General features: G+C 44.3%; 4 protein-coding genes across 4 annotated transcripts; 1 reads left to right on the forward strand and 3 right to left on the reverse strand.

Annotated features, from left to right (window-relative positions):
• Positions 1-398: 398 nt before the first annotated feature.
• Positions 399-4,229, forward strand: O0I10_009981 (uncharacterized protein; the record flags this gene model as incomplete). The annotated part of the gene is made up of 7 exons (XM_058489965.1): positions 399-487; positions 560-1,637; positions 1,695-2,073; positions 2,140-2,679; positions 2,740-2,928; positions 2,987-3,153; positions 3,213-4,229. The coding sequence occupies 7 exons, from the start codon at positions 399-401 to the stop codon at positions 4,227-4,229; spliced, it is 3,459 nt and encodes a 1,152-aa protein (XP_058339325.1).
• Positions 4,230-5,098: 869 nt separating this feature from the next.
• On the reverse strand, positions 5,099-7,250 carry O0I10_009982 (L-serine ammonia-lyase; the record flags this gene model as incomplete). Its single annotated transcript, XM_058489966.1, has 6 exons — positions 5,099-5,344; positions 5,440-5,558; positions 5,629-5,850; positions 5,909-6,145; positions 6,205-6,834; positions 6,896-7,250. The coding sequence occupies 6 exons, from the start codon at positions 7,248-7,250 to the stop codon at positions 5,099-5,101; spliced, it is 1,809 nt and encodes a 602-aa protein (XP_058339326.1).
• Positions 7,251-8,202: 952 nt separating this feature from the next.
• Positions 8,203-9,410, reverse strand: O0I10_009983 (uncharacterized protein; the record flags this gene model as incomplete). Its single annotated transcript, XM_058489967.1, has 4 exons — positions 8,203-8,256; positions 8,325-8,606; positions 8,662-9,011; positions 9,071-9,410. The coding sequence occupies 4 exons, from the start codon at positions 9,408-9,410 to the stop codon at positions 8,203-8,205; spliced, it is 1,026 nt and encodes a 341-aa protein (XP_058339327.1).
• A 445-nt stretch (positions 9,411-9,855) lies between these two features.
• O0I10_009984 (uncharacterized protein) lies at positions 9,856-11,727 on the reverse strand (the record flags this gene model as incomplete). Its single annotated transcript, XM_058489968.1, has 12 exons — positions 9,856-9,967; positions 10,028-10,112; positions 10,179-10,317; positions 10,491-10,585; positions 10,643-10,673; positions 10,743-10,842; positions 10,908-11,011; positions 11,084-11,112; positions 11,178-11,232; positions 11,302-11,435; positions 11,503-11,589; positions 11,655-11,727. 12 exons carry the CDS (start codon positions 11,725-11,727, stop codon positions 9,856-9,858), a joined length of 1,044 nt encoding a protein of 347 aa, XP_058339328.1.
• Between the last annotated feature and the right edge of the window lie 1,520 nt (positions 11,728-13,247).

Raw genomic sequence — 13,247 nt, forward strand, 5'->3', positions numbered from 1 at the left:
ATGGATACGCATGGCCCATGCTTTAACATGTTGCGTGTTTGTGTGGGTACGTATATATCTATGTATATTGCCCCTTAACCTTATAAGACATGCTTTTCACTCACACTCTCTTATAATATGTGTTTGGGTTGATGCAGCCAACAAAGAGATAAATGTCCAATCGAATCGGAGCTTATGGTAAGTGTTTGGGTGGATTGTGGGGGGGGGGAGGGAGTGCACACACATACATACACGCACAACACACTTACACATTTTGGGGGGTGAAAGCGCCCTGTCACGCCGCCCGTAGTGCTTGCTGTACTAGAAAAAAGAGGACCAAAAGCCGCATTCGCTTTCTCTTCCACACGTTTCTTTTTCCCTCTTTTCTTATAGTCGCTCTTCTCTTTTTGGGTCCTGTCATGGATTTCCCTTGGATATCGGATGTCTCTGGCAATCGGAAACATGCCGGTTATCTGTCAAAGACAACCGGGCCATCTGTAGTTGGGAGGTAAAATCATTATTGCTGCCACACGCTCCGGGTGGAAAAAGATCATCATTAACATGCTCTTTTTTATTATAGAGATTTTGACACTTCATCATCATCATCAGCAGCAACAGTAGCACCTCATCATCAACCATCCTCCTCTTCTTCTTCATCGTCTTCTTCTACAACCACACCTACAACAGCGTCAACAGCAGCAGCAGCAACAACACGTCGTCCACGAGCTGGCACTATGCCATCCTCTGTTTTCTCGTACACACCCATGACCACCATGCCACTTTCTTTACCACCCCTTCATGGCAATCCATCGACGACTCGGCATAGGTCTGGATCGGTGACTTTGGCGTTTGAAAGGAATAACGGAAATGGCGCCGGGGTAGGTGGCACGACAGCTACTACTACAACAGTGAGCGGCGGCGGAACCGATCTGCTGGTAGATGGGTCATCGTCATCATCCTCCTCCTCCTCTATGGCACCAACAACAGCCATGAATTATGATATACAACAACCCCATCATCAAGCGGATAGCACAATAGCCAGCACATTAGCATCATTGGGTTTGGATGACGATCAACCTTCTTCCTTTACTGGTAACAATGGCACAAGAGGAGAGGATGACATTAGCAACAACAATAGCCGTACCAGAAGCAGAGGATATAGCACATTACCAGCATTGTCAATCACACCTGAATCATCGAATCATCATCATCATCCTTCAGTGATGGCAGCATCATCGTCAGCGGGTCGTACTCGTGCTTACACTATCGGTCCAGAGCGTCCAAATATCAGCAGGTTATTAGCCCCGACAGCCACCACCACCAACAATGCCACAACTATGCGTTTTGATCCTTTTGAAAATGATGCTGCATCATCATCACCTTTTGCACAACCTCCACTACCTCCACCATTGGCATCATTCCAAAAGCCAACCAACCAACATCATCAATCCTTGGTGGCGAATCGACCTCGTGCAGTGAGTCTTGGTGTAGCCAACCATCATGGACCACCCTCAACACATGAACTTTTATCGCTTGGTGGACGCCCGTATCACCACAATACAAGTACAACATCGACTGCGGGATCTCCTTTACGCAGCTCTCGCAGCAGTACCAATTTGATGATGATGATGATGACAGCTGACCAGAACGAAGAACAGGTAAATGCCCATGACAATATATATATAAAAGAGGGAGGAGTTATTGATTTGTTATAGTTGAATGAGCATAATAGCAACTATGGTGCTGGGACAAGCACGTGTTCATCACCCTCATCGGCTGCAGCTCAAATCCCATCACGCGCTCTCTGGTTAGGAAACATTACTCCATCCCTAAGTGTCGCAGATCTGATGCAGATCTTTTCGTGCTATGGTCACGTGGAAAGTGCTCGTATCTTGTCCGACAAGGAATGTGCCTTTGTCAACTTTATCAATGTTGATGCTGCTGTGGCTGCCAAGAATGATCTTGAAACACGTCTCGATAGCAAATTACAAGGTGCCACGGTGCGTGTTGGTTATGGCAAAGCCGATGTCACTCAAGCCATGGCGAATACCACGGAGGCGGGTCCCAATGCTCAAGGTCCCACACGCGCTCTTTGTAAGTGTGTTTTTTTTTCTCAGGAGAAAAAAAAAAGTAGAGTGAAACTGAAACACGTCACCCTAGGGGTAGGCAATATTCCTGCCAATATGAATCCAAGCATTTTGCAAGCCATTTTTCAATCCTTTGGTCCCATCGAATCGGTGCGTGTCCTGTCACACAAAAATTGCGGATTTGTCAACTTTGAGCAACAACAGGATGCTGTGCTTGCTCGTAAGGCATTGCAGAACAAGGAGATTCTAGGCCCTGGTACAGGTGCTGTAAGGATTGGATTTGCAAAGGTACCTGAAGAAGGTGATATCAAACCTGGCAACAACAACAACAACAATGCAACAGCCGCTGCAACGTCGTCGCTTGGTAACAACAACAATGGTGCTGCTGCTGCTTTGGCCCCCATCACGTCGCCTGATACCTACCAAGCTACTCAATGGGCAGCTGCCATGATGATGTCCAGCATGATGAAGGGTCAACATCATCCATTATTAGCACAACAACAACAACAACAACATCAACAACAACCCGTCACCAGCTTGTATGCTGCTATCAAAACTGAACGTCGCTTTATTATGCAACAACTCGACTCTACCTTGGATCTAGCTGAAGATGGTAAGGTGGAATAGATAGTTGTAATAGGCCCTTGATTAATGTCATTCATTTATTGTTTAGGTGAAACCACCTTGCCAATGACGTACCTGTCATCCATTCCCCTTGTTCCTGAACTTGGTGCTGATCGAAAGCTCGAGCCATTGCGCTTGCGAGATATGAGAAAACGCCTGGATAATGGTAACATGACAATGCTTGATATTGAAGCCATGGTCTTTGAATGTATGGATGAGATTGTCGAATTATGCAATGGTAAGAGCGAGATGAAAATGGGATATACGTAGGATGGTGCCTGATATTGTAAATATAGACTACATTGGCAACACTGTTATCCAAAAGCTCTATGAATATGGCAACGAGCAGACCAAACTCATGATGCTTGAACGCATTGCCCCTTATCTTGCATCGATTGGTGTTCACAAGAATGGTACATGGGCAGCACAAAAGATCATTGATCATTCCAACACGCCACCTTTGGTAAGTTGCCGATGGAAATTGTATAAGGTCAACGTGTAAATAACATTTTGTATTATTAGATCAAGCTGATTTCGATCCATATTGCACCCTACGTGCCCTTGTTATTGCTTGACCAATACGGCAATTACGTTGTGCAAGGATGTCTTCGCAAGAGCAAGGGGATTACTGCAGCTGGTGATGATGACGAGATTAGCAGTGATTACATTATCGATGCCATTGCAGACAAGTGCTGGGAGATTGGACAAGGACGATTTGGAGCACGTGCTGTGCGAGCTATTTTGGAGACAACATCTATTATTACACATGAACAGCAATGCTATGTAGCAGCAGCCATTATCCAGAATGCGGTGCTATTGACAACCAATGCGAATGGTGTTTTGTTACTTGTTTGGCTATTGGATACATCGGAATTGCCAGGTCGTTACAGCGCCTTATGCCCTCGCTTATTGCCTTATCTGGGCAAATTATGCACGCACAAGCTGGGTGCAATGACCATTCTCAAAATTCTCAACCAACGTCATGACGCTGATGCTCGTCAAGTATTGCTCAATGCCATTTTCCACGATGCCAATTTGCTTGGTGATGTTTTGCGTGATCAAGTCCATGGTCTAGGTCTTGTGCAAAAGGTACTTGCTATGCCTGATTTGGATCGTCGCGAAGCTATTGTGAGACGTGTGAGAGATGCCTTGATGGATCGTGCCCATGTACAAACATACAAGCGTCTTTTGGATGAATTGGACAACTCATTGCAACAACAACAAGATGCAACTCAATCACCATCACAACCCTCTCAACAGCAGCAGGAACAGGATAATCAACAACAACAAACACCTGAGGCTTCGGTGAATGGTGATGGAGGAGAGGATGTTCATGCATGGGCCAAAAATCCACAGGCGGTTGCCATGATGGCCAACATGTATGCAGCTGCCATGGCAACGGCTGCCACCAACTTGCAACAAGAGCAACCACAGCAGCAGCCATCATCTTCATCATCATCCAATGTGCCCAATATGCCGGATCTCTCACAATTTGACCAGCTCATCAAGGCCCTGTTGCGAAACAACAATGAGGCATAAACAACACATATCATATATATACACAACTCACACATTAACTCTATATTCCCTTCACTCCCTTTTTTTTACTTTGTATAATCGTCCTGTAATGTGGTGCTCTCTTTTTTTACACACACACTCTCTCTTTACATAGCGGTTTTCTTTTGCTTTCTTCGCACCCACTTATACCTCGCTTGATTAAGTCTAGTAAATATAAAATCTGTTCCCCATACACGTACCCATGCTTGTGAACAAGGATTTAAAAACAACACACCCCACAAAAAGAATAAAGCTGTACATTAACGTCTTCCAATGAACCAATTCAACTCGCTGGACAATCCGTTGCCACGTGACATGGGGGTAATGGCCTTGGATGGTGTCATCACAATCGTGAATAGATCTCCTTGTTGTTCAACTATGCTATTCATCTACATACAACATCCCAACGTTGTTTGAAACAGCGACCTTGATTGTAAAGGAACAATGCCCCAATTGTTGCATCCGGAGATATAGCAATGGATCGTTGCCATGGGAAAATTTGATCGTGTATACCCCACTTTATATGAAAAAGGGGGTCCGATGAGAGGGTTACACGGCTAAACATTGAACACGATTGGGTCATGCGCACATGTTTACCAAAATTAGGCGGCAAAATGAAAAAGGCGCATAATCGATGCGCACATGTATTTATGGACCAGGATAATAATATTGCAGACACTCGATGAAGGGTATTTAACACGAGTATGGCAGGTAGTAATGCAAAGAAAACATGAAAAAAAGTAAGAGTGTGTGATATGAGTGCTTGCGTGTGTGTGTGTGTACATGTGTAATAAATGTGTGTGTGTGTGAGTGAGTGATGGGTTTTGAAGGATATGAAAGATGGGGGTTATTTAGCAAACAGGGACGTTGACAGCCAAACCGCCCTGGCTAGTTTCCTTGTACTTTGACATCATGTCCAAGCCGGTTTGACGCATGGTTTCAATGACTTGATCCAAGGAGACACGGTGATCACCTTCACCGTTAAGAGCAAGCTGAGCTGCAGCAATAGCCTTGACAGCGGCCAAAGCGTTACGTTCGATACAGGGGACTTGAACAAGGCCAGCAATGGGGTCACAAGTCAATCCCAAGTTGTGTTCCTGTGTTGTTGAAACACATGTATATAATCAGCCTTTTGATTCCGTTGTCTCAAGATACCGTGTGTTGCACACGATATCCCCATTTTCTATCTTACCATGCCAATCTCTGCTGCATTTTCGACCTGATCCACTGTACCGCCCATCACAGCTGTAAAGCCAGCAGCTGCCATAGAGCATGCTACGCCTACTTCACCTTGACAACCCACCTCGGCAGCTATAAACAAACAACAACATCATGAGTATCACACACATACACAAGCACATGAAATCATAAACACACTTACCAGAAATGCTTGCACCACGCTTGAAAAGCATACCGATGGCTGATGTGGTGAGCAAAAATTCCATCACATCACGTTCCGGATTCTCCGAGATGAATTCAATATAGTACTTTAAGACCGAAGGAATAGTACCAGCAGCACCATTGGTAGGAGCTGTGACGACACGACCACCACATGCATTTTCTTCATTGACGGCAATGGCATAAACAGAGAGGTAATCCAATGCTGTATACATGATCTTTGTTAATAAACCCATAGTGGATTTGAATCTTGATTTCCTTACCTGGCAAAAAGAATCTCTTGCGTTGACGCTTGGGCAATACGGATAATGAAAGGGGATAGCTTTCGGTGCGATCCAAATCATCACCACGGCTATTAGCAGATCCGGAATCCGGAGAACCAGTGATACGGGAATCATTGTACATGGTCTTGTTGGGTACAGGGCTGTAGAGACCCTTTAGCAATTTTTTGTACAAGGAAGGTGCACGACGGCGCACATTGAGAGCACCAGGCAAGCAATCTACATGTATGCATGTGATAAGCATATGCGCTAAAAAGATAAATCATGCATCCACTTACCAGTAGGATCAGCCAAGACACCATTGCGAATACTCTCATCCATGGTATTCCAAATTCTCAACAACTTATCCCTGATTTCAGTAGGTGTGTGCCACTTTAGCTCATTTTCATAGACGACTTGGGCAATGGTCATGTTTTCACGCTTGCAAACTTGCAACAACTCTTCCGAGTTGCGGAAAGGCAAGCTGACAACAGCGGCATCTTGTTGACGACGTTCGGATTCGGCAATGATATCCTTGCTGGAAGTGGTCTCTTCCTTGTTTTCCTCCTTGTAATACACGTTCTCACCATGATCCAATTGGGTAGCATCATTCACCACAAAGCCACCACCAATGGAAAAGTATTCGTTGGTAGCAATCATGTTGGCATTTTCATCAAAGGCACAAAAACGCAAACCATTGGGATGTTGTGGCAAGGACTTGAAGTAGTTGAAAATCAAGTGCTTTTCGGGATCAAAATGGATACGATGGGTGCCATCCAAACGAATGGACTTGTTGGTGTGAATGCCTTCGACACGTGATTTGATGGTGGATGTTTCCACAAGATCAGGTGTTTCGCCTTCAATACCCATCAAGATAGCATCCGGTGTACCGTGACCTGCACCCGTCAACGCCAACGATCCAAACATGTCTACGTTTCCAATTTAGTCCATTGCCCAAACATTTGAATCCTTCCCCCCTTTTTAACTTACCAACACGTAAAGTATGGACACGATCAAGCACATCATGAGACTTGAGATCATTGATGAAAATCTTGGCGGCACGCATTGGGCCCACTGTATGCGAAGAGGATGGACCCACACCAATAGAGAACAAATCAAAGGTGGATACCACAGCGTGATGATCAGAGACTTCTTGTTCTTGTGCATTGGATTCAGTGGCTGCATTTTGTTGTTGCTGTTGGCCTTGAGCTGCAGAAGAATAATGCTTCATGGCAGTGTATCGTTGCTGCATTAACACTGGAACAGCGGTAGCAGTGCGATAACGGATTGAGGGGGTTGCTGCCACTGTAGCAGCACGTCGCAATGTAGTCTTTAGAGCCCACATAGTGTATTGAGAGAGAGAGAGAGATGGAAAGAGAAGGGAGGAAAGCGAGTGCGAAAGAAACGGAAAAATTAGCAAAAGTGGGGATGGGAGCGGGTTTTGGCAGGTTTATATTTAAAACGGAGTGGCAATGAAGGGAAACAGACAAAGGAACAAGTAAACCAATTTTTTGTTATTTTTCACACGCCATGCAGCCAATCATCATGAAGCATGGCTGAAACGTAGCGCAACGTTCATGGTTTGCGGGAAAGGGGGGCTCCGGAACAGTGGGGGTCGGTGGTAACCATAACAAGTTTGGTGGGAGGGATGTGATAATAGGGAGACCGATACTACAAGCACATTGTGCAAGTGTGTGGATTGACAATCGGAGAGAATTGGGCTTTAACCCCACCCACGCACGACCACAGCGGGTTTTTGACACTCACTGGTAGAGGTTTTGTAGATAAGAACGACATCAGTGATCCGATCCATGGATCATTCATTACACCCACCATCATCACCCCCCCTCTATAAACAAATAGTATCATCCCCATTGTATATATGCCCCATTGTTCTTTATTCCTATAATAACGATTCCCGCGCGTTCCTATATACTGCTTTCCACCGAGTCAGCCACCGAGTCATCCACCGAGTCAAAAAAAAAAGTTTGGACCTCGCAAAAATGGAAAGTACACAGTGCTCGTTTGAATGCCAGTTTCAGTTTCCCGCGCGATCTATATAGTATCTTGCTCATGGAGCGATCCAAGTTCATTACAACATTAACGAAATGAGCTGTTGGGATGAGGGGTTCTTTACGAGTGATGGTGGTTGTGGTGGTGATGGCAACGGCAATACGAGGTATCCAGGTGACGACCGATGCTGTAGCATGAACGCTTTTATGTATATGTATGTATGTATAGTATCAAAGATAGGATTGCATTTGGATCAAACCAATAAACAACATGACCTGGCCGCTTTATGATGGTAGCATCTTGCCGAGTGATGGTGCGAGAGTTGCCAGCTGATCTCTCTGGTTTTATATACATATACGTATGAGCGTGTGACGATGATGATGCATATAATTTCCACCACACTTACCGGGATTGGGCAATCAAATGAAATGGGATGATGAATGGTTGGGATAGGAATATGGATACCAATGATGCTGACCACTACTGAAATATCAGCATTCACTTGCAATTGTTGACCAGAGCTACATTTTGTAGAAATATCGCGTAGCATGGCCAGATTGGTATCCGATGCTTGATTATAGTACATGTGGATGGGATACGTAAAATTGGTCAACCCATAGTTTTGAATATGGATATCCTCCAAATAACCGGTTGCTGCTACGCGATCGGGTGCTGTGGGGTAATACGCCTGTTCCTATACGTGTAAGAAAGGGGATGACATCACAATGATAAATGCTTTTTACCTTGGTGCTGACAGAAGCCAGGGTCAAAGATTCAACATTGGGGTTATTCACACCAAATTTTAATCCAAGGTTGATGGTAAATGACAAGTCAGCTGCTCGTTGAAAAGCTGGCAAGCCATTAGGATCCGGTGCAACACCATTCATGTCAATGCTCGGAGGCTTAAATTGTGATGCAAGGACACCCGCTGCGATCGCCAGTGCAACAATGATACAAAGCAAGATACAGCAAATGTATCGTGTCCACATGGGTAAGCAACAACAACATGGACAGCAAATGTAATTGGAACATGTACGTTTACGCTGTGGTGATGATGCTGCTTTCTCCTGTGCTGCACCTTCAGGATCGTCAGCTATTATATATATCCCGCTTTAGCTTCTTATTATCACTCCTTTTATAAAAGAAACGCACCCATTGGATATGCTGAATCATGACCATAGGCTGGTTGTGGACTATAATATGAACCGTGATCGCCTTGTACAAGAGCTGCTGATGGGTGGGGTGAGCCGCTGTAGCTGTTCTTTTCATTGTTGTAATGATAGGGTGATGATGATGGCCCATGGTCACTACCATTGTTGTGATAACTAGGCGTTCTATAATCCTCGTAATAGCCACCTCCACCACCCATTTGTTGTTGGGAACTATGATCGTGATGATTAGGTTTTTCAAAAGATGCTGGAGAATGAGGTGGATCTACGTGCTGGCTGTTGTTGAGCGTTGGCCGATAATAGTGATCATTGGAATAACTCATGTTGGTTGGTGTACAAGCGTGTGTATATATGTATGTGTGTCGATATAGTAGTAATAGAAAAAGAAAAAACGGCAACAAGATGAAAGAGAAAAGCAAATTGAAATTGCCTTCATGTGGGGTTCTTATAGTACTCTGCAAGGTGGATGCTAAAAACAGGTACAGTATGTATGAAAGAGGTGCGGGATGCAATTACTTTTTCTTCCCCCCCCCCTTTGCTCCTTGTTTTTTGGTGTATGTTCTTGCAGATCAGTGAATATTTTGTTGTTCTCGTAACATCAAGCAATACACAATAATGCACACATCAACCAGGCTTGCATCCCCAGTTGTTTATTCTTTTTATATCGTTGCCTGGTCTAACTTGATACCATCCCAATACCGAACGTCCTTTGTGTATAGGGTTGATAGGGCCAACTAAAGGTGGGGGCAACTCTTCAAGAAAGCACGATCACTTCTCACCGCCAGCATTCACGTCGAGCTCTGGTTTAGGGATTTCCATGCCGCCAACTTTGGCCTTGCTAACCACCTTGTCAGCCCACTTGACAACAGGCATGTCGATCCTAGTAAGTAGCAAAAAAAGAGTTAGCAGATGCCTTTAGCAATACAAGCAATCTACTTACATCTTCCCATCCAATTGAAAAGCTCCAACACCTTTGGCCGTATAGTGCTCAAAACCTTGTAAAATCTTTACAGCTCTCTCAAGATCTATCATCATCATACATAAGGTCAACAAAATCAAAAGGCTTTCCTCCTTGATGATGGGTGACCTACCATTTGGATCAGGCAAAAACATCTCTTGGATAGTATCAATCTGTGCTGGGTGGATAGCTTGTTTGCCACTGAAACCAAATTCGCGACCTTCTTTGCATTCATCCTTGAGCACTTCAGGATCCTTGAAATCCACACATACCTATTTGAGATAAGGAGAAGTGGTGGTGCCTGAGTATAAAAAGAAGCTTTCTTGTACACTGCATATATGTATACACGCTTGTTGGGGCCCGATCATCATAACGACGCGCGCGCGAGTGTATCTACCACATCCCCCATCCTCCTTTTTTTTGTGATGAAGATTGTACTACTTACCAAATCTAACGATTGTAAACCGTAAGCAGATGCTGCATTGACAATCATTTGTCGTGCAAACAACATCTCTTTACGTGATTTAGTCCGAATCAAGCCTATTTGTTTGTCAACGATCAGCATACGTGGATGTGAGGGCCAACCGATCCACTCACCTAAATCAGCACAATAATCCTCAGCAGCAAACTATGTATGCGGGGATTGTGTGAGTAGCCCATATCATGATCATGATGAAGTAAAGGGTGTCATACATACGATCAATGCATCCATCCTAGGATCAGCTGTTGCAATTTCTTGAATGTTCATGATACCAAGAGCACTTTCCACTGAAGCAATCAACTGAATCTTGTCTCGCCTGTATCATAGGAGGAGGCTCGATTAGAAGGTTTCATGCAAAAGAAAAGTCGTTGTCATACATACCGTGATTCGAGCGCAACAGCATCAATCATACGAGCAACAAAATTGACATCGTTGGCACTTTGGACTTTGGGTATAACGATGGCTTCAAGTTGTTTGGAGCTTAACTATAAAGGCCATCATGCATGAGCGCAACTTGATATGATGATGATGATGGATCGGGGATAAATGCAACTTACAATGGCATTCAGATCATCCAATTCAAGGCCTATGATGATGACAATGTCAACCAAAGTGATCCAAAGGTCGTGTCACACATACACACACTCATACCTGTTCCAACTGCATTGATCCGCACTGCCTTTTCAGAATTTTCCATTTTCGAATCCTACCATTTGTCACGTGTGTCAACATCATCGCATCAACAACCCCTTATGCCATGCTTGTTGCTTTTTACCTCGAGTGCATCATAAACCATGTAGCGTGCAGTGCTCTTTTTGTTGAGAGAGACACTATCTTCAAGATCGAATACCACGCAATCAGCGCCCACCGATTGTGATTTCTTGAGTTTACGTTCATCACTGCCAGGAACTAGTTTTTGTTTATGGGTGAGTGTGTGTCATCATGTGCGCTACTAGCACAGCGTGTACTACCATACCATAAAATAATGCCCGACGTGGCCGAGAAACAATTGCATTGGGTGTCAAAGAAGCGATGCCACGACGTGTTGTTGTCATCCATATTGCTGTTATTGTGATGGATGTGAGGAGGAGGAGAATGGCTTTATCGTCGTTATAGGATGATCCTTACGTGATATAGTAGCTTGATGACGAGGAGGAAATGATGATCGAGCCGCCAAAACGGAAGAGAAAATAAAACGCATTGAAAAGTGAAAGAAAGACGTTGCGATAACACTGCATTCAATGATGATGATATCAATCACACGCGTAGTTTCACACGATGGTGGGTCAACAGTAACCAGAAATGAAAAACTTTATTCCGAATCAAGCGAAAATAGTGGTGACATGAGATCCCAAGCGTATCCTATTGTTGCCTTGGTGATGCCTTCCTTCACATTGATCCAAGCACGGTTGTCGATGCGCGTATCCAATTATCATTTCTGTTGACTCGCTAACACTGCCAGGGACACCATTGTGGTCGAAGATGTAAATCCAAAATGCAGCGCAAAGGATGATGTGCGTATCGTACCAAAACCATACGAATTCAGCAAGATGGTGGTGATGATGCATGGTTGGGACGTAGTTGAAGATTGATGTGGTAAATCGATGGTGATATAGAAAAAGTGCCCACGTTTGTGCATGTTGCCATTATGGGAACATCGACTATCGAAGAGAGCATCATCATTAGCTTCCAATAGGTACGCGCAGGATGATAAGCATGAAAAATTGAGGAGGAGTATGTACTTGTTTTGACTGATTGAGTTTATGCTTGGTCCCATCACTGCCGACACCAGCCATATTCTTGCACCTTGTGGCCAACGTTCTTGCGAATCAACCTTTAAGCGGATAAGAGATAGAGGTTGAAAATTGATAAGGAGGTGCTCTCGATAGGATTATGACCATTGACACGATGACTTGAAGCTGCACTGGCTGCTCACCACTGTACAAGGGACACATCAATAAAGGGAGCATACACTGCTGCCATATTTACGATTGTACCTCACTCATAAATGAATTCAGCGAACCCCACACGCGTTGAAGAAGATCGGTGTGGTCTGTAAGGGGGAAGACCCTGTGCATAGTGGTACAGCTCAAAGTCTGTGGCATTTGCCTGATGGGGCCCAATAAAGATCTTGGTCGAGCATTGTGGAAAGAGCATGACGATTGCTGCTGATGTGAGCTCTCTAAGTCATTCTAAAAACGAGAATCAGTTGCAGCTAGAAAAGGTTTATGTGCCTTACCTTGCCCTTGCATGAAGCCAAATACACTTTCAAATGCTGGAGAAACCCGCTCTTGATCTCTCCAAGTTCATTGGTTGTAAATCACATGCATTATTTATGCATTTAGTCGGGAAGGAACACACATTTAAATTGATCCTTACTGCTCGACTCTCCACTGTTTTCCAATATCAACAATGGCCATCTACGAAAATCCCCATTTACGAAAACTTGTTCCACCATTTATCAAAGCAACTTTCCCATTCACCAATGATTGTGATCCCATAAGCAAACATCAATGTTACCATACGAATCAAAGTCAATCCCGAATACGAATCCCAACTCAGCCGAGCAGCGTGAATGGATGCCTTAATTCTGTAATAACATATGGGGCGCTGTCGAAGGGATAGGCTTGGTGATAGGTTTTGTATGATTGTGTGAACCCGATAACGAGGCGTAGCTCGATAAAAGAGATTGCAGAGTACTAAGCTACGATATCGTTCTTA

Source organism: Lichtheimia ornata, assembly GCF_029851405.1.
Source record: "Lichtheimia ornata isolate CBS 291.66 chromosome Unknown scaffold00062, whole genome shotgun sequence".
NCBI classification, from domain to species: domain Eukaryota; kingdom Fungi; phylum Mucoromycota; class Mucoromycetes; order Mucorales; family Lichtheimiaceae; genus Lichtheimia; species Lichtheimia ornata.